Source organism: Cyprinodon tularosa, unplaced genomic scaffold (genome assembly GCF_016077235.1).
Source record: "Cyprinodon tularosa strain WSP-4 unplaced genomic scaffold, ASM1607723v1 ctg120, whole genome shotgun sequence".
In the NCBI taxonomy this organism is placed as follows: domain Eukaryota; kingdom Metazoa; phylum Chordata; class Actinopteri; order Cyprinodontiformes; family Cyprinodontidae; genus Cyprinodon; species Cyprinodon tularosa.
Window position 1 is genome coordinate 805,245 of NW_024038004.1, and position 21,775 is coordinate 827,019.

Genomic DNA, 21,775 nt, shown 5'->3' on the forward strand with positions numbered 1-21,775 from the left:
AGAGCGCATGCAGATTTTCCGTAGATAAATGTTTCAGTCCACAGCACAGCCGCCTCATGTAGTTTATCTTGTTATGAATGCAGAGTATTCTGCATCTCTCATCCCATTCTTTCTCGACTAACATTATAAATCAGCAAAAGCAAGCATGTTGGATTGACTCTGTGTTATAGCAACAGCTAAAAAATTCCTTAAATCACTTCTTAAAAAGATTTGGATTAAATGGATTGTATCATTGTGTGACGAAACGGCTGAGACGTGCCATTTCGGTGATATATCTCCGCTGCAATCTGACAGAGATGCGGCATCAGAGACAATGCGATGGGATGTTTCTATTCACATTTCAAGCATGGATGGTGCTAGCACCAATCTGGCAGAGATTCTCAGAAACCGATTGAGAAATGCAAATACTACATATGCACTTAAAGTTGTGCTGGTAAAGAAGGAAGAGCTAAAAATTAAAAAAATATTCAATGCAGTAAAACATAAAATACAAGCTACAAAGCAATGCTATGTAATTTATGGCATCAGTTTTCAGTAAGAGAACAACTGAGCAGAGGTGTAATAAGATCTCATGGCATATGGCTTGCAATACATGCATAATTTGTCAAAGGAAGGCGTATTGTGACTTTTTGCAAAGTATATGGTTTCATTCATTCCTGGATTTAAAAGTGTCTGATTTAGGGTTAACTTACTCATGTTTGAGACTCTTATTTTGAAGTAAGAAAAGAGGCAGATCTAACATCAGCTACATATAGCACTGAAGAAGCCTCCAACAATTTGTATGGCGGCATCAAGGCAACATAGAAAACATTTCTAAATAGATGAAGAACATCTCTCCTTTTTCGGATAAGAAGGCCAAAGTTAGCTTCTAGTCAGCACTTAAATCAAGAGGTATTTGAAGCTTAATGTGACTAGACTGAATCTGACACACTCTACTTGAAAATCTATAATACTTTTTGCAATTTTTGTACTGAAAATTATACTTAAAATTGCTTATTTATTTGTCCCTCTGCAATTTAAATATTGTTTGATGAATAGACTGACACCTCAGTAGTTCAGGACAGATGCATCAATAAGCTTGTAATCTATTTTCAAGAATTTACATTGGGTCTGAAGTTCCCTCAACTCAGTCACCAATGTCAACTACAGGCAAGGTGATAGTTTAAAAAAAAAAAAAAACTAAAAAAAACCTTATCAAGTAACAGTGCAAGCTATGACATGAATTAGAACAGTGCTGCAGATCTGTGTTTTGGCCGCAGGTGTCAGTGTCATTAGAAAACCCCATTTTGCCTCTTTAAGATCAATTAGCTTTATTAGTCAAGTTAAGAGTAATGCCACCTTTATTCTAGCAGTGAAAATACAAAAGAAAAGAAGCTGTTTTAAAGCTTTTATTTGCTTTAAGACCACCTTAGAATATGATAAGCATAAAATATGCTGTATATAACATAGCTGCACATGATGGATTTAAAAGTATATATTATATCCTGTGGCATTTATTGCGATTATTAGAAAATTGCAGATAAACAGTCTTTGACCTGGATGCAATGCTGGCACTCCACACGCAGTGAACAAAGGCAGACATGATCCCTTCTCTAAAATATAAAAGGTATGGAGGAAGGAATGAGAAGAAAGCACATTTAGCACATCTCTCTTTTGTTTCTTTGTCTTCACATTTTTCTGCCAGATCTTTTTTTTTTCCCTATTGCAACCTGTTTTCTGTTTCTGTCTCTTCCAGCCAAGATGCTCCACCAACCCACCCTCGTAACCCCACAGTTCCTTTCAGAGCTGCAAGGCACAGGGGCTGTGCTTTATTTCGCTGCTCATTTTTCTCAAAGATTGGTACCTTCACACTCAGATCCATACTGCACTCGTGTGCAGTGCAGGCAGCGGTGAAGAAAGAGGGTTATATTTTCCCCTTGAGTTAGGACACCTCTTGACAAATGATAATGGATAATCAATACAGTGGGAAATATGAGGCAGCAAACTTTATGAAGCTAGGAGACATATTACTCCCCAACAACACTGGCTTCCCTTAACAAAGTCACTACTCGACTGTGCCTAATAATCTGAAGGAAAATAAAAGGACCTGCAATCACATCAGCAATATTGGCAACTTATTCCACTTTAATGGCATTTTGATTGATTTTTTTCCCTCTCTTCCTAATGGCCGTTTTATAGATTTGATGCTAGTTCTGCAAAACAGTAGCGTGTAATAAACCTCCCCGAAGGCAAACCTTGGCCATTAAAGCTCTTGTCTTACTAGTGTTCATAATTGGAGGTTGACCACTGCCACATTTTGGTCTCTCACATTGCGCTCACACTCATCTAGGACTAGACTTCAAAGCTCTTGTGTCTTTACAGCCCTTTAGAATTTTTCATTGATGGCCACAAAAAGTGATCAGGTGCAGTTCCGATGGTCTTTTTTTGAGCAATGGGGTTAAAAATAGCCGTAAACAGGTGACCTTGGCGCTGACATTGTGAAATTTCAACCAAGCATTGACCTGATGAAAATGGAAGGCCAGGCTGCTAATAAATCAGGATGCTTTTAAAATGAGTTAACCCTAATGCTCATTCATCACAGAGCGTAATGCCATTTGCCGGCCAGGGATTCGCTGCTGCGCACAAACACAGCAGTAAATAACAACAGCCCTTCGCATCCTTCGCATCGTTGCAGCCTCCGACATCAGCATACATTTATTAAAGAAGCCCCCGCCTTGCACAGCGGCACACCTCCGTGACACCCCATACTCCTCTTCACTACACACAAACACACACTCATTCCTTTTCAAACACATGCATAAAAATGTGTAGGAAAATACAAAAAAGGATAATCTCAGGAACACCAGGCACAGAGAACAAAGCCCTGCAGCACAACTTTGCACCTTGTAAACATTCACCAAATTTACTGTAATTGTCCCATGTTGGTATAAACTCCTACTAAGGCACGGTATCACACCGTCAACATCAGAGCAGAAAAAGAACAGAGGAGAGGAGGATAATAGATGTGAAATGCTACGCCTCCATTGGGATTTGCTAAAGAAAACAACCAGTGTAAACAAATCACAAGTCTGTTGTCATATACTGGAAGCGAAATACGCTATACACTGCGAGGTAAGAGTAACACAACAATGACGTAAGATTTCACTGCCTACTTCCGTTTTGCTTCCCTTTTCTTGGAGAAAAAAAAAGTAATTATCTGCAACACAAAAAAAAAAAAAAAAAAAAGAAATCCAGGAAACCTCATTAAATAGCAACATTTGTTGAGGGAGGACCCTGATAAACAATAATGGATGGCAGTTGTTATTGCACTCGACACTGATGAGCTCCTCTAGAAGTTTGTTTATTAATTAAAAAACCCACTTCTTACAACCGAGTGGGTGGGTGGGGGCAGATACCAATGTGTGTTATGTAGAGCACCCCCCCAAACTCTCCATGCACAACCCACTGAGCTGTGGAGGGAAGCTCGTTCATCAAACTTCATGGAGCAAGGGGAGAGACAGGTTCTGATAATGTGCGCCGCTAAAGCTGATTTTCCATGATGAATCTCGGAGCATATAAATTGGCTAATATCTGAAAACATTTACAGATACTAGAGGAATTGACTACTTGTGGGACATGATGGATGAGGCTCTCCAACGCTGGCCGACAGCTCCGCAAATCTCTGCGGCTGCCTAAAGCCCTCATTTGATTTTCCAATTTACTCCTTTTAAATTTATCCTTCCGCACTGAAAAAAAAAAACAAAACAAAAAAAAAAGGCCTCTTGAGATTGGAAGGAGGAAGAGAGTCGGAGATGCACAGGAAGAAAAAAAACAAAAAAACAAGATGCTTTTTATTTTTTTAGACTGATGGCGTGTGGGTGTTGGCTAATAACATGAGGTAGTATCTCCAGTGCAGGAGGAACCCAGTCCCTGAAGAGGTTACTGGGGCAGAACTGATCTGCTTCCACCTGATTCTGCTTGATAGCGGTGAGATGAAACTTTACATTTCTGTGTGTGTGTGTGTGTGTGTGTGTGTGTGTGTGTGTGTGCGCATTGGTAGTAATATAAGACCAAGGGAGGCTGTGCTGTAGAGAGGCTTCCCAGGTCAGGCCATTAGACTGTGGCAAAGGCTGACTGGAGCTCCTATACTGAAAAGGAGTAATTAGTATACTTGTCAAGTGAAGTGCCATGGTGCTGCTTACCTCCCTGGCTCGCACACACACTCACACATGCACAATAGCAAGCACATTCACGCAGAGTTGCATTTGTGGCGACTGCTTCCCATTCTCACTAATGAAGAGCCCTTGCTCCCATTATTTGTAATAAAAAAAGGCTGCAATTACACAAACACCAGCTCCACACAGAGGAGGGGTGCCAAAGAGAAGAGCGGTGTACTTGAAGAACAATAACAATCATAGTAAATGCTAAGAGATTTTTACTGGATAAAAGGAAGTGCAATATTCAGTTCATTTTATCAGCAAAACACTGGAGCCATTAATGAATTCTGTCAAGGATCTAAAAAGATCATGGCAGACACGACCGTTCTCACAGTGTTAACATCAAATGTTAGACATTTATAACGCTGCATACAAGGCTGCTGTAAAGGAATGCAACAATAAATCTTAAAAGAACCAGAATCACATAGTTACAAAACATGGAGTTGCAATCTAATCTGGAACTGGGCCTTGGGAAAATGGAAAAGGTCAAATAGCTCGCAAAATTGCCTCCTTGGAAAAAAAAAAAAAGTGTATGTCTAAATCCAGAGGCACATCAGCTCCTGTCAAAAGAGGAATAGAAAGATGGAAAGATAGCAAGAGGGGTAAAAGAAGAGCAGGAGCTCCCCCAGTGTGTCTGCTGGTGACATCTGAGAGGCTTCTACTAATGCAGAGATGCTACGGCAATAAACGGTTAATGATGTATTGGTCACAGAATTTTAAAAAGCAAAAAAAGAGATTGGAACCTCCCCAAAAATCGAAATTTATATACATTTTTTATATAAAACAATAAAATTACAAATAATGAGACAGAATAAAAAAAACAACATAATATTTCTTGAAAAAACAACTAATTTGGAACTGAAATATGAGATGCAGTTCTACCTAAACCTTAGAGGATTCAGCTTATCTGATTTTTTCCAGACTAAAATAATTTTCCAATTATCCCTGTTTCCATTATTGATTACATTAATGAGGTTTTACATTAATGAACTCTTATAAAATTTTTGATTTACTCCATGAATGCTTTAGCAAAAGAAATAGCAATAACCGAAAGGACATTTCATGCGTTCACAGTGATTATCTCGACTGAGTGCACATGACCTTTCCTCGCCCAGGTGTCTAGTCCATTTTCATGAGCCAAAAGCATTATGGATGCTGATATTACATTCAATACACGATACATCTGTTTTGAATATATCGATTTCTTCACAAGCACAACCAGTTCTGCTTGACTGATGCTCTTTCCAATACTTGAGCTATGAGAAGGAGAGCCAGATTGTTTGGGTTGTCATCACGTGGAGGTGTGGTGGCATCTGCAGCTACTAGAAAGGAGGGAAGGGAGGGTGACATGCAGCAGCCAGCAAGAAAAACCAAAGCCAGGACAGTACACAAAACAATTTAAAACTCCCTATTGATCCACTGCTGGTGATTGTACATATATTCTATAGTCCCAAAGGCCTCATTCCTGTTTCTCTTAAATGCAAGAGAAAAGAGTAAGGGAATAAAAACAACAAAGGGGCTCAGCAAAGGCAAGCCAGTCACCCAGTCGGGGGTAATGTCCCTTATATAGAAGTCTATTGATCTTTGCAGTGAGCATGCCTACCCTCCCTGCAGACTTCCACTAAAAACACAATAAACACAAACATGTGAACGCTGGAATGCAGACAGGGGCTGGAGGCGGCATGACAGATATGCCTGCCAATAGCACTGAACCAACCTGTTAGCTAATCGCCAGCAAAGACAATTATCCTTGCATTGTTTCATGGTGGAAACACATTACTGGGGTCTAATATACTCAGAGGGAGAGTCGACGATTTGACCGCAGCATATGCGGGAAGCAATTCATGCGGAAACGCTGAGCGGGTCAACGGGAGATTGCAGTGAAGCTCATTGAAAACAGAAATCCCTTGCTTAGCAACTGGCATTAAAGACTGTAACATTTCTAAATCCTTCATATGTGTTTTGCAGGAAAAAAAATCAAAAATACTGCATGAGACTCTCCAGCCTTTCACGATTCAACAAGAATCTTAAAAAAAAATTACAACATGCCTGTAGTGCATGCTTTAACCTTTTGTCGTAAAAAATTCATCTGTACTGAAAAAGAAAGCTCTAAAATCAACAAATCAAAAGTTCAATCCCCTTTAAGTGACTTAACAAAAATACTGCTTCTTTAGTGAAAATGGTCACACACAAAAAAAAAAAAGACGATAAAGTGTCTCCTACATGCTGTATTCTGGAAGTTGTACTCTGGATATTCAGATAGACTTTAGACTAACCAGTTAGCGACTTAGTGCTAGTAGGTTCCCAATGGGAAATTATACTGGGACCGAGTAGCACTTAGCAACGATACTGTCAAGGAACGCTATGGACAGCGGAAACATGCAAGAAGAGGAGAGTTTTGTGTCGGTGGTCGTGGATGAATCTCCTCTGTCACACATTTTTTTTATTTAGAAAAGGAAAGTGGGGACAAAGATGTTGTAGAGAGGACACCAGGGTGGCAGAAGCTTGGTTTGGTATAGAAGGCTTACAGCCGTACATGTTTGAGACCCTGCCTCGTAACGCTGCCAGTTCTGTTAGCTCTACACCTGTTGATGACACAGACGTCCATCCCTGTAAACACTGGGACGTAGCTCAATTGTAAAGTAAATGATTCTTATTTCTTATTTCAACCGTTGCGTATATTACCTTCGACATATAAATCAAGATCTTATGACTTTAAAAAAATCGATTGACAGATGACTTTTGATATACGATTGGCCGAATTTAGGTGTACAAGCTGACATATAACTAACAGGCCGCATAAAATAAAAAACACAAGATTTTAAGACAGGATTTTTTCAAAAATAAAAATTTTCTAACTTCTGGGACAATATCGTCTGATAAAGAGTACATTTATATACATGTTTAGGCCAGAATGATTTGAAATTTCATAAGATCATAATAAACTTTTAAAAGGCAACTAATGCTCTTAAACTCTCTAGTTCCACCGTTGATTTTCTTCTATCAGATTATGCCAAACTTTTAAGTGATTGCCAGTAAAGGACAGAAAACATTTTTTTTCCCTTCTTGACACTTCTCTAACAAAAATCAATTGCCCGCTAACCTTCCAATTTATAATATTACTTTAGACATTTTCTGAAATCTCCTTAGAGACTTCTCAAGAATTGATAAGATAGTCAATGCATAAGCTGGGGTTAAATAATTAGTTGCCAGCTAGGATAGGATTGCCCTTGCAGTAATTGTACAATAAGAGACATGTGTTTGCTTTGCTGAATCCAGGTGACGACTATTTTTGCAGGCAATGCATCTTCACATCTTTTTCTATAGAATGAATATTTTGTCCCTTCTTATGATGTGCAGCATCTGAGCATCAGTTTTCAAGTGTTGCCACAGTTGAATTAGATTTAGCGTAGGTCATGTGCATGTTTTTATCTAAACCTGTTTTTTGTAGATCTAAGTGACTGTTCCTCCAATCGCAGAAAATTTAAGTAAGTTGGTTTGATTCTGCCAGACAGTGCATTGGGTATCTTTAGCAAAACACTGGGCCTTTATAATTCAATATCAACCATCCAGAAAGTTTTATATACCTAATCTGTACTCCAAGCAATTAATTAATGCTTCTATATGGAGATGGACCAGTGCAGCATGCTATTATATGATGCAACTAGCTCTCCAGGATGATTGTCTGCTCTACAAGCTTCTCAGACGGGTATTTTGACATGCAGTGGATAACATCGGGTCCAAAGCAATCACATCTTTGACTTTGACAAATGGCTGTGCTGCGGTGAAGTTGAAAATAACACACATCCACTTTAATCTCTTTCTTGATTTAAATTGGAAGCACGTCTTTTTTGACATTATGCGATTCACTTCAAGTATTGACTGCCCAATAGACAAATGCAAGTAGTTGACAGGACAGAACTACTGGAATAATAGGAACGCTCTATGGATACATATGTTTACAATTCAAGAACAGAGGGGAAAAAAGGCAGATGGAGGGGGTGGGGGGGGGGTTCTCTTGTTTTTGCACCCAAAAATTATTGAGAGGCAGCAGAAATCACTACCAAGGAGTTGGATAATAAACAGAATTTACATGTTTATACAGATTTCTTTCTTCTGTATAAACTTCTTCTCTTCAACAAGTTCAATGAAAATATTTGCGTCTGGACTTCTGCTCCCCTGTGGTGCTCCATCAGCACTGGGAGGAATAGTTTACTTTTTTTGTCACATTTTTCTTTAACTCAATTTCCTTTATGTACACCAGTAGGTTAGGAAAAGAGGAAGCAGCTTGGGGAGGAATAAAAAGTATGGAAAAGAAGGAAGCATGCAGAGAAAATCACATGAAGAGAGAATTCACAGGTGTTAAAGCTAACAAAAATGAGGTTAATCCAAGCACTAGTGGAGGGGGGCTCTAAGACTTAATTGCCAATCACAGGCTGTGGAAGCCAGAGCCATTAAATGTTGTCCACTAATTGGCATTTGACAGACAGAAGATACAACTGATGGTTGGGACTTTGGACCCAAAAAGAGAGAGGAATAACAGACTATTAAGGTTGAAGTAAAGACTGGTGGAGAATTACACGGAAACGTGTTACTTACGCATTTCACCGCCCTGGTCCTTCAGGAACCGATCCAGGATAATACGGGCCATCAGAGCAGGAGACAGATCCACCTTTAAACAAATTGCACAGCACAATTTATTGGAATCTTATTAAACCAAATCGAATAAGATAATAGAATTAAGAGGTTTTATGTTTTATTACATAAAAAATTTTTTTAAATGTGATGTGCATTTGTATTTAACCCCACAAGAGGGTTTTTAGGTGCACCTTTCCCCACCATTATCGCTGAAGCTATGTTTATATTTGTCCAAACCAATCGAACATTGCCGTTTCTACCAAGTTATTTGTAAAAATTAATTCCTTAAGCTTAGTCAGAGTTAAAGAAGAGTCTTTAAACATGAGCTTTAACTTTATGACACAGATTCTGAATTGGTTGTAAGCTTAGAATGATACTGAGCCAACCTAAAACTTGCATATGCATATCACTGTTTTACAGGCATTTTAAGTAAAACTCCCCTAGTGTGTTTGTAGTGTACTGGGGTGTCCCACATGAGCTGTTAAGCTATGCAGCTCCCACAGAGTTGCAGCGGGTTCTTTTAACCATACATCTCAGTTTAGAGGGATGAAGCACAGAGACTGAATAGAATAACTTGACATATTATTTCATGACCCAGGAACGTTCCGAGGGTATCAGAGTAAAAGGGGTGAAAGTAAAAGCTTGTCACACTTTTAACATTTTCTTAATCTGAAAAACAAAATTATAAAAAAAAAACTTAAAAAAACATGCATCACTTTGCAAAAAGTCTGTGGTTACTAAAAATGAAATAAAAAGGTTTGCAGTGTATGAATAGTTTTGGAAGACATTTTGGAGACACCACTGTACCCGAGTTCGAAACTGTTTAAAAACATCTGGATCTTACATATTTTTTTAAACATCAGCACAGGGTATTTTCAAAGAGATTCAGGAACTCACTAAAAAGACACCAGCAGTTGATGGTTTACTGATGTCACACATTATAATGACCTTAATGGATCTAAATTATGTTGTTGTATTCCTAACCCTTGACCTAAATTTGGACAATTCCCTCTCAGTTTGCTCTTTGGAATCCTTGCTATGCAATAACCTTTCGAAAAAGAAAAATAGCTTGACTGTTGCACAGCCAAGGTAGCCGTCTTATTGCCTTAGCTTCTGTCAAACACATTCCCAGTCTCTCACCTTGCAGGAAAAAAAACCACACATACTACACCAAGCCAAGAAACAACACAGAGCTTTAATCATAGAATGATCACTGAGGCAAGCAAGCTAATAGGACACACCTCAGGGACCATGTGCATGGAGTCCCTAATAGGAAGAATAAAACCTATGGCTCCAGCACCCTTTGAACACAAAGACACCTTATAGGTGAGCGATGTTTTGGTTTGAGCGAAACGAAAAGTCCTGACAGGGAAGGGAGCACTAATGATTGATGCTGAAGGTATTTCCACCTGCACCCTGCATTCCATCAGATTTCAAACATTGTTCTTGTAAGGATCAGCTCACAAGAAACAAGCCTTAATCAGAATATATAAATCAATGAAGATGCAGAAAACAAATACACATATGTAAAACAGATGTGTTTTTTTCTAAAGCTGTGAGACTTACCCTAAATAATATATTCAGTATCAGCATGGAGAAGCATTTATTCATTCAGTCATCTTAGGATGGGGGAAATTAAAACACTGCTTGGAGACCAGCTTGTTATAAAGCAACATTCTTACAGCCATTGAAAAGTTTCTCTCTTGTTAGCATAATTGGGGACCAAAAGTAAATTTGCCCTCAGCTTGCAGACAGCCGAGTGTTTCATCCTTCCTTGGATGCATTATGCTAATGCTAGAGGCAGAGATCTTTCTGTCTAAACAGTGTCTTTATAACCACTGTGTCATTTGCTGGCATTCTACACTATTGAAAGAAGGTTGGAGTTTGTAGAAATCCCTACATGTCTCTTATAATTAGGGTGTGGCATTGTGTCTTTATCGGGACTGCTGATCATTTTACTATCAATACTTTTACCAATTTGAATTGCAGCAGCCCTCTTATTTCCAGAATTATTCTGATCATCTCTTTTTTGCTCTACATCCCTTCTTCCTCTGAGTGCCTATTGGCCTCTTCTTCTTCTACACCATTTGAAAACAAGGGAGTTTCAGATACTAGCAAACTGACACATGAAAAATGGCAGCATTACTTAAGCAGGCTAAGCCTGAATAAGTGCCACCTGATTAGTTCAGGTAGTTGCATCTCCTTAATTTTCATATTAATCACGAGTCCCTCTCTGTTCTCAAGCCGGTACGCAGCAGAGAAAGAGTTTAACGTCTGAATAAGATTAACAGAGCTCCAGAATTCTACTGAAAATAATATTTAAATCATTTTCTCATTGTTTTTTTTCCAAAAAAAACCTAATGTTTGTCACATAAAGCGCTCCACCATCGCACCTGCACTAAAACCTTCATGTAACATTTGCATAAAGATCCTAATAAAGCTTGAAACACAGTGAGTTTAGATTCCCTTATTCATGGACTTCTTCTGGGGACAAAAATATCCATAAATAGCTTTCATCTCTGTTAATCTTTACCTCTTTTGAAGATATATTATCTCATAAAGACATGAAACTACATCAATTAGCAGTCTGGGAGGGTATGAGTGCTTGGTTTAAATGTTAAGTAGCATATTAAAATGACAGTTAAATGGTTCATAGACCGTTATCTATGTTCTTTCCAGAAAAAAAGGGTATTTCAATTAACAAGGAAATGAAAAATTGCTGTTAACTTCCAGGTCGCTACCAGTTTTAGACAAAGAAACCTCTATATTGTGAGAGATAATAATACTAAAGTATAAGTTTAAATGATGAAATTAATTGTCTGGTCTACTGCACTACCGAAAAAAAGGATGCAGAAAGAGAAAAGTGTATTAAATTGGGTATCTGCCTTTATAAGTTTCTCAAACTCTGGCCTTTGCAAATTTCTGTAAACAATTTTTTAAAAAGTGTATAAATGCCTACTATAACACAAAGCAAATACTAATTATTTCTGGGAAAACCGAAAACTAATATAATGTTTGTCTAACATTCATTTGTTGATTGGAGGCACAGATTTAAGCAATCATGTATGATCAACAACTGCTAAATGTGAGGGTCTCAAAATGCTTAAGGTGCAAAATATTATACCTAATGCCTGAATATTGTAGCTTTTCGCTGGCCTGCTCTTTCTATAATAAAAGTAGAACAAATTATGCAGCCGGTATTAGCTGGATAATTGGTTTAGCTTTTTTGCTAGGTTATTAAGCTAATTCCTTTAGTATCCAGAACCGGAGGCTTACCCCATTTTGTATAAATTAAAGTATGTTAGATTATGTTGCTTGCATGCAAAAGATTTTTTATTTTAAAGAAACCTATACCACATCTATCATAAAAATGCCTCACAAACACTGTTTTATAAGAGCAAACACAACTCTGAGCTTCTAAACCAAACAACGTAATACAGAGCGAAATGGACTGGTGACCCCCGTCCTCACCTGTCCGCACTTTGTGACAAGTCTGTGTGAACTGCAATTTAGAAAATTGCAAAATAAAACAAAAAAACTATTTTTACATCTGCTTAATGGAGCATGAAGCTAATTACATTAGATAATTGGTAATGGAGAGAACCATTTTCTCAATTTTGATAATGACTAACAGCCCAGAGAAAAAAAAATCCAGACCTGAACCAAATACAACCTTTTTCATTCATAGGAATACTTTTTGTTTTAAAAATTAGAGAATAAGGTAGACTAAGTGTTGTTACCTCATTAGCCAACTCCAACAGGACAGGATCGGTGGGGCGAACCCTTGTTTCATTCAGATACCTTCATTGTGATAAGGACAACACCAAAGGTTAAGGAAAGAGAAAAAACACCTAATAAAGACAGACAAAGGATAGAGGGGCTTAGATCAGGCTAGCCAAGACATGCTAATGTCCCTGATGACATTGCCCTGGGTGGCATATGGCAGACTCAGTGCGGTTAGAACAGCACTGCTTGGAAGGCTTCAAATTTCCTTCGAGCCAGACACGCATATGATAGTTAGTTAACCCCTGCCGCTTAAAAAGCCTTTTTTCCCTCGCCAGCTAAGACAGAAAGTCCCCTCAGATCTTGCCAAGATCATCTCTGAGGTTTGCTCCTCTAAGTGGATTAGAAGTACATTATCCAGGCTTATTTTGTCCAGAACAATGGCCTAATAAGCTAGATAAAAGGCTAATTGCAACATGCAAAGTGGCTTTTCCCATTGCAGGTTTTTTGTTGCCTTTTTTAATTTAGCCATATTTATTGAATTACACATAATCATCCCGTCATAAGCCTGCATAAGGCAAATGTCTCAGGATTTTCTCTTTTCTTATTAAGACAGTGAAAACAGAGCTCTGGCTTGGCAGGTGCAAGTGAAGGCTGGGGAATGAATTCTGAGAGAAATGATTAGTTTGGAGGTGATTATACCAGACATAGTAGGCTCATGATCTCTCATCTACCTTTGACAAGTCCTTTTCTCACTTATTGAATGTCAAGATAAAGATAAAACCACAATAACTACAAAAGAATTAAGAAAACAAGAACCCATTACTAAAAAAATATAGAAGAAAACACTGCCTGAAACAAAGTGAGAGAATGAACAAATAGAAATGTGTTGGTGATACCTTTGGTAGTAGCGTTCCATTACATCTGGTGCATGATGTCTTGAAATTGTTCTTTTAGTTCGTTTCTGTGATAATAGAAATTATTAGTGGAAGTTTATGGATTATTAGATTCATAAATAACATCTCCAGGTGAGTCTTACCCCATCAGCAAATCATAATATTGTGCACCCATTGCCAAATTTCCCTTACTTCATCCACTTCATGAATATTTACAGAAGGTCTCCTTACCATCACCCTCATCTTTATCTCCACACACAGATTACATTAACATTACTTACACTAAGAAAAATTAGCAAGATAAAAATCAGAAGATTATTTCAAACCTAAATCTGCAAAGAGGATGCTCTCTGCTTTAATTAAGCATCTAAAACGGAAGTAAATATTTATAGATCATTTCCAAACTACATTAGCTCCTAAAGATTTTCTGTTTCATCATATTTCCATTCATTTGTATCTGATTCCTGTTTGGGCATTTTGATTCTCATCATAAATAAACATGGCTGAAACAATTAATCGAATTAATCATGAGTGACTATTAAAATAATTGCCATCTAAGTATAAAAACTCTAAAATATGTAATTAGCTGAAACAGCAGTGGTTATTCCAAAATAAAAAAATAAAAAGATTTAAAAAAATAAAATTACCTTTTTGTACATCAGTATGCTCTATCCAGAACTTCTCAACTGACATAGTTTTAGTTTCTACTGGTTTAAATTCTGTCATAAAAATCTATAACAAACCTTTTGCCATCTGATTAATAATAGATTAATCTAAAAATTTATCGACAGATTAATAGATTAGCAAAACAATAATTTTAGTTGTAGTTCTTCACATAACATATAGTGAAATTGATCCATCTGAAATAACAGTCCCCTCCTATATTTACACAGCATAAAAATGAAGTCTTTAAAACATTTAGCTGTAAATACGGGAGTAGGGGGTTCAAATTGATGCAACATCCTGTGGCAGACGGTTCCATTTCCAAGCTATAAAGGTCACGTACAAAATGTAGAAGGAAGAATATGACCACCTACTTATTTTTAGCAGTATAATCATTATTAATACTAACATCATCATCAAGGTAAGTAAAAGACCCCCATGCTAGGCCAGTCTTGCACTCCTCTGTAGGAGAAGTCATTTCATTTCAATAAGTTTACTGGGGTCACAGTGTGTTAAAGCAGCCTTGTTCAAAACCCCAGCACTCCCTCCCCTCTACCTGATACACTCGAATCTTGTATTCATTTCCTTTTTTTCGATCGAACCCTGACATTATACACGAACCACACTGACATTTTCATGCAATTCAATTGCCATCCTTTGCTGAGAGGCAGGAGGACAGGGGATAAAAGAGGAAGAGCATTGGTTAAAAACAGCTTATTTAAAAGCTACCACACACAAAAAAAAATGTAATTCCACAGAGACGAGCAATGTGACTGACACCTGTCAGTGGGATGATAAATGACTCCATTTTCTGCCTGTGCTGCCTTCTGCCACTGGCGGCAGTGGCCATTTATCATCATCCGCTGTCAGCCGTGGAAAGCAGCAGTGACAGTGCGAGTCAGCAAACATTTAGCACACACAGCCGCACTACACGGGGAAATTATTATTGTCAGAATAATAATGGTTTAGCATAATTTATTACAGGTCCACCAAATAAGCAGGGGCTAGATGTTATTAGACAGATGGATGGGAAGGTTTGGCAGGCATCCACTGAGGCTCAGGCAGGAAAAGGACCTCAACGTGAACGTGAAGGAGGAGAGGAGGTCTGTGTGTGTGTTGGGGTGGGGGGTGAGGGAGGGGAAAAATGGGGTTGGGGGGGCTCCTCCAAACCAATCAGAAAGCTGGCAGTTCAATTACAAAGAAATAAAGGGACATTCATCATTCAATTAGGCACCTGTCAGGGCTCACAAAGGAAGAAAACTTCTAACCTGGTACTCCAGGGAGAAGATGCTCAGAAGAGTGGACTGCGAGTGACTGGAACAAATAAAAGAAGGACAAAGTTAATTACCAGAGTGCATTGCACAGAGACAAAGGGAGAGGAGCTTCAAAGCTGGGGCAAGCTGCCCTGTAATCTAAAAGAACATGAAAACAAGTGTGGCAAAGTTGTTCCAGATGAACACCTCTGACAAAGAGTTCCTGCCATCATGACATGAGGGGGAGAAAGACTGAGCTGGTGTGTGGTATGAGGTGAAAGACGTAAAAGCTGATTTTTGCTCTTCTGCATGCCCTTCCTAGAATCCTGTTTGGTTTTCTATTTCATCAATACATGCAAAGCTGCATTCAAATCAATCAGTTGATGTTGTCATAAATTGGACATCCACTCAAGGCCCATCTAAACACGCATAATGTTGAGAGACATTTATCATATTTATGCAAATCATTTACAGGGTTCTTAGGCAGTTGATGATAACAATCACACTCTCCCAGTTTACAAAATTTGCAAATTGGATGACCACAATGAGATGTTGGATTTGACTGCTGTGGCTATACATGTGGAGGGAGGAATTTTCATTTATTTTTTCCCCTGTCAGTGTTGGCATATGGACCACTCAGGGAACCTTCTCTTAAAACTGGTGAGCTTTGAAAATAGAAACTTTCACAGCAGGTAGGTGCGAGTCTCCCGAGCCAGTCAGTTCCATAGGTTGTTGTTGCATTCATCTCCAGCTCCAGTCAATGTCAAACACCTGGCAGAGAGGAAAATATGGGGGGAGGTAGCTCCATCTGGGATAAGGAGTCCCTCCAAAATCACTCCCCTATCCCCATCGTTTGAGTTTGTTATTTACATGCATGAACTATTCTATTGTAATTTGTCAGTGTAAACCTTTTTTGTGCATTTAGACAAAAAATTTAATTGCAACATGTAAACAGCTTTGTAACTGTTCACAGTGGTTTTTGTTCCCTTTGACATCTGGATAAATTAAACAATATAATTTTTTTTAAACTAATACTTCTCCTCAAACTAGATCATGCCAAGAAAGGAACCATAATATAGATGACTGATATAAAAGATGACTGATCAAATACCAGCTTTCCAATACCAAAGCTGTAAAACTTAAGAGCAAGATAGGAATGTTTTCAATGAATCAGCCTTCCAGCTCAGCTTCAATTTTCAATGCAATGTTACTCTGGGATGAGGGGCCACTGCAAATTGGTAGGCCATTAAATGGTCAACTGTCAACATGTGGACACTAACTGCACCAAAAAAAAGAAAAAACCCTCTCCCACACTCCAGCCTTGCACCTGAGTATTTCAGCAACATTACATGCCTTATTATTGGCAGGGGATCCTCGTGATTCCCGTGTCAGAATGCACATCTGTTAGGTTTTAAATGGATTACTCTTTTCAATGAGCATGATTACTGCTTAATTGCTAAATCTTTAACTTGAAAGGGACATGAACTGCCCTTAATAACCATGAAATCAGTGACAGTGAACTTTGGCGACTTTTCTTTTTTTTTGTGTGTTTTCAAACTTCAGAATTTCATGACAAAGAATGAAAAACCACGTATGTTCAAAAGAACCAAAAGCCCTGTGTTACTCTGTGAAATGGCATAAAAATGGTGTCCTTTTTTTTTTATTTCTACAGGTTTGGAACCATAACATTTCAAAAATGCAATTATACCTTGAAACTAAAGAAAACCCAATAATGCCTTCTAACACAACAAGTGTTGAAATCCCTGGTATAAATAATTTTCTCTCACTTTTAAAATACGAAATATATCCTTAAAATTTCCCCAAAAATAAGGTGAGGAAAATATAAAAAGACAAAGAACTATGATTTGTCAGCTAAGTGTTCATACCCAGAATCTAATGATTAGTTGAGAAACATTTTGATCCGTTTTCAGCCTCAAATCTTTTTTGATTTCTATCCAGATATAACATCCTTACCTCACTTTACAGGGCAAAGTGGGAGGAGACCTTCTGCCCACATCATGTTTGTCAGATTTAGTTGTGAACTCTTAAGGTCAACCCAAAACTAAGGAGTCTCAATGATCCAGAAAATTAACTCCATCTTAATCCTCAGCTTTCAAGCAAGCCCCTGAACGTTCTGGTTAAGAGTCCAGCTTTAGGAATTTCATTCAATAAAAACAAAAAAAACAAACAAACCCAAGTTCTATCTGCATTAAAGCAAACACCACATCTACTGCCGTATTTCAGTTTGAATATGGAGCTACTTTAGAGATGCTTAGTACACAGTGTCAAAAGTTGGAGTTTGGTTAAAAGAGATTCTCCCACAAGGATTTTGAGATTTAAGTCAGACCTGGATGCTTTTCTGTTTTGCTTTTGGGTTTTCTTGGAGAAACATAGATCCTGCTACTGAGTTCAAACATAGAAAATAGAGCTCATTTGTTTGTTATAACGACACATCTTGAAGTCTTACTGTTGAAATCCTGAAAGTCTCCAACTTCTGTCTTGTCACGTTTCATCCGTTTGTGAAAGAAATGTCCCCTTTATCCCTTAATGGTTCCATATGTTCTTTATGTCTGTGTTCACCAAAAGTAAAGACAGGAAAATGTTGTACTCTTTTATTGGCTGATACCTTTTTAGTAAAAGATCCTTGTAAGCTCTTCACAAGCTACTGCCTTTAGGGAGGGATGCAAATACACAAATGTTTTTTGGCAAGAAAATCTGAGCTTTGTTTCTGGTTTATCAGAGTTGATGGAAAGTGTGAACAAAGGAAGACTAAAATCAGAAATCAGCTTAAAATGTACTTCTTAAACATTAGATAAAGGGGGTGTAATTGTAGGGCTGGTTGTTACAACAAATTCTGATTATTTTTCTGCAGTCAAAATACACACACTACATGCTGCATTAAAGGTTTATAATCTTGCTGATGTGGTCTCATAAACCTAGAACTTTACCAGAGGTGGATAACCTTAAAAGCCAGTGTTCATTTTCATTAAAGTAAGCTAAATAAACTTCCAGTGATTGCAAATTATTCTCTAAAAATCAAAGATGACATCTTTATGTTTTATAATTTACTAAAAACTAATTTTATTGTACCTTTTTTCTATTAATTTCTAAAAAAAGAAAAAGAAAAAAAAAAAACTACACAATTATTAATGCCCACCTTAATTTACATCAAATATTAACATAATTTTTGTACAAAAACAAGGTATAAAAAAGTTGAAACAATGCACTGCATTCTTCCACTGACCTTTTCATAACAGAAGGAAAATATAGGCTCTAATTTGAACTTGGGGAACAGAAGGTTGGTAGACAGAGGAGCGGTTAGGGAATCATTCACTCTCAGCCTAATTACCCATCCTTACAACAGAAGACAGAGCATTAATATTCACTGGCACCAAAAATAGTGAGGCTGTAGATTAAAATAAAAACAATTAGGGACTTCACTTTGTCAGTGAACTGGTATGGCTGTCTGGTCAGTGTTTCGGGCTCTATTATGCTACAATATCCACTGGTGAAGCTTTGGGGAAAAAACAAAAACATAATTTCAAGCATTTCAATGCATTTATGGTTAAACAGAGTCTAAGGCATAACATGAGGAAAAAAATAATAAAACGCAGAGAAAAGCATTGAAAATCCCATCAAGCTAATTAATAGGAGATCAGGGAAATTTAAGCAATCAATTATATTCAGAATCTTCCTATTTACAAATAATTAATTATAAACAAGAGCTGTAATTTGGGTAATGAAAGCCACCTGGCTAATGGCATTGGTATCATATGCTGTGACAGTACTAAGCATTTGGTGGATCTGCATGCAGAGAGTGAGGCTCTTCAGGGCATGCAACTGTCTAATTGAGGCACAGCACATATTTTTTATAATGGCAGCTAAATTATTTTCCAAAGAGATGAACATGAGGGAGAACACAACCTCATGCAAAATGTCAAAAGTGCTTGTTTTATATTCTTTGCTTTAATCATCAAAATAAAGAGATGAGCATTTTTAAATCATAGTAAAGCTTATTACATTTAATAGCCTCATTCAAGAAATCTATTAAGCATTTACTTTCTTAAAGATTCATATTTTATAAAATGAAAAAAACAGCCTAATGGAGGTTAAAAAGTGGATATGCAAATGCAGCTAATTGCACACGCTGACAGGCAAAATGCTAACATCTGTTTCTCAGCAATGCCTACAATCAGTAGCAGTGAAAAAAATATTGGGGAAAAAAAAAAGAAATATGGATTAATGTATAAATGGGATATATTTTGACAAGATACAAGAACAAATCTCAGTGTGCTACAAAGCTCCAAACAAATACTTGCACAATAACCATGCTTGTTTGCACTTCAAATTAGTATTACATTATGTTTTTGTAAAACTGCTGTATATTATTCTATAAGGAAAAAAAAGGAATATAACAGGACATGTGACACACATTCTCACAGATATTCTCATCCCTTCCTGCTCCCCCCCACGGCTTTCCTGAGGGAATTGAGACATTACAAGGAGACATTACTTGCATTTATTCACACTCTTTGTCAAATCAATCCAGTTTTTTCACATAAAAAAATATATCCCCAAAAAATAGAATCCTATGCAATACTTAATTTCAGAAAAAATGGAGTCAAGTAAAGAACACATCCTGATTAGACATTTTTGCCCACCATCAAATCTGCAATAACAGAGTTTTGTTGCAGGTTTAGCTGCACCTTATGTACAGAATGTAGCATTGGTTCAGATCCTTTATCGGTTAGTCTTTTTAACCACCATTGCTCCAAACAAATAATATTTCTGCTGTTCATGTCACAGTTTTAACAGTTTTTTTTTGTAAATAGTCTGATGCTTTTACTTTTTTTTCAAATGCACATTTTTTTGCATGTAAATTTTTCAATTAATCCTACTTAGATGTACATTTAATTTGATCTGTAATGAAAGCTTCTCCTTTAAAATTTTTTTTTTTTTTTTTTTTAGTTACCAACTTTTTTCTTGCTAGCTGTTAAAAAAATCTTTAATTTATTCCACTGTTTAAGAATAAATGACTTATCAATTTAATCCAATTTGAAAATTTGTTTTGTAAAAAATTGCAAGACCCAAGATTGTTTCATAACCCTTTAGCTGCAATAAAATAAATTTTCCTGAAGGATTTAAAATAGTATCTTTAAATTAAATAAGATTGCTTAGAAACTTCATTGATGGTCCATTTCTCTTAGACACTCATCAGCATGGGGAAGACAAGACAACATGCGCTTCAGGTATGGTGGATTTGCTTCATGTTCATTCTTCTAGATATGGCTACTATAAAACACAATTTCCTAAAAATAAACAAAAAGTTTAAAATAAGTAAAACTGAAAAGAAAAGGCGAGAATCTGTTTAGTTTTTGCGCTAAAACAGTAAAAGGAATTGTAATGAAAAGTAAGAATATCCCAGCTTTATGCAACTTTTTCATTACGAAACAGATTTTGCAGCTTTGAGTAATGACTAATACCCAACAGATACGATATCAGCATGAATTATATATACTTTTATTATTTTTTGTAGTGTACCATATTAGAAATTTTTTCATCAGGTGATTTTACTGAAAAACAGAACAATAGTCAATAGCAACATATATGAGAGCGACTGGACCTGTCCAGGGTGTACCCTGCCTCTAGCCGGTAGACAGCTGGAGATGGGTACCTGCACCCCTCGCGACCCCACTTGGGATAAGCGTGACGGAAAATGGATGGATGGATGGATGGATGAGAGCGACTGACCCGTTTATCAATAACCGATTGGTTACATAAACTATAAACAGAAGCAAAGTGTGCTGCACTACAACACATTTATATTTAGGGTTTATACACTATACATTATTCCCCATCCTGAAAATGTCCACAATAATTGTGATAACACATGAAAGCGCAGATATTTATTGCTCTGTGAGAAATGTTTTAACTATTAGGGTTTAAAACTGTTATTACAATGTTACTTCTGCAAACTGGATATAAAGATATGTATTATCTGTTTGTCCAAAGGTCTGGAAAAGATGCATTACATCAACCAACCTTAAGCATATCAGCAGGACTACATCTGTGCAGTTTATTATACTCTTCCAACACAACTGAGTCTACCATAACAAAAGAGAGAAAGCATTTGGTTATAACAGCCTAATTTAACAGCAGCACCCCAATGTAGGTATTCCTTGCAGAACTTATCTATTTCTGGGAATGAAGATTAAGACTGCAATGGTATCAAAAACACTAATATATATTGAAATTACTCATATTTTTTTTAATCAAAAACGTAGCCCAGGCGATTCCTTTGATCACAGTTTTTAACTTCCATTATACAGACCCTATCATCTCCACACACCACATAATCTTTGAAAAGGAGCTGCTTATCTCAGTGTTTTCAACCCAATGAGCCAAA

The 21,775-nt window shown here is 37.2% G+C and overlaps 1 protein-coding gene across 4 annotated transcripts in view; it reads right to left on the bottom strand.

The window, feature by feature from the left end:
- cdin1 (CDAN1 interacting nuclease 1) overlaps positions 1–21,775 on the bottom strand; it is an 80,749-nt gene that overhangs the window by 48,595 nt on the left and 10,379 nt on the right. For 3 of the 4 annotated variants that reach the window (XM_038272731.1, XM_038272713.1, XM_038272722.1), the window contains exons 3-6: positions 15,385–15,430; positions 13,457–13,521; positions 12,575–12,635; positions 8,796–8,868 (exon numbers count right to left, since the gene is read on the bottom strand). In XM_038272731.1, the coding sequence (XP_038128659.1) occupies positions 8,796–8,868; positions 12,575–12,635; positions 13,457–13,521; positions 15,385–15,430 (245 nt within the window). The remainder of the gene's footprint in view (positions 1–8,795; positions 8,869–12,574; positions 12,636–13,456; positions 13,522–15,384; positions 15,431–21,775) is intronic. The other variant, XM_038272739.1, reaches the window with a different exon arrangement.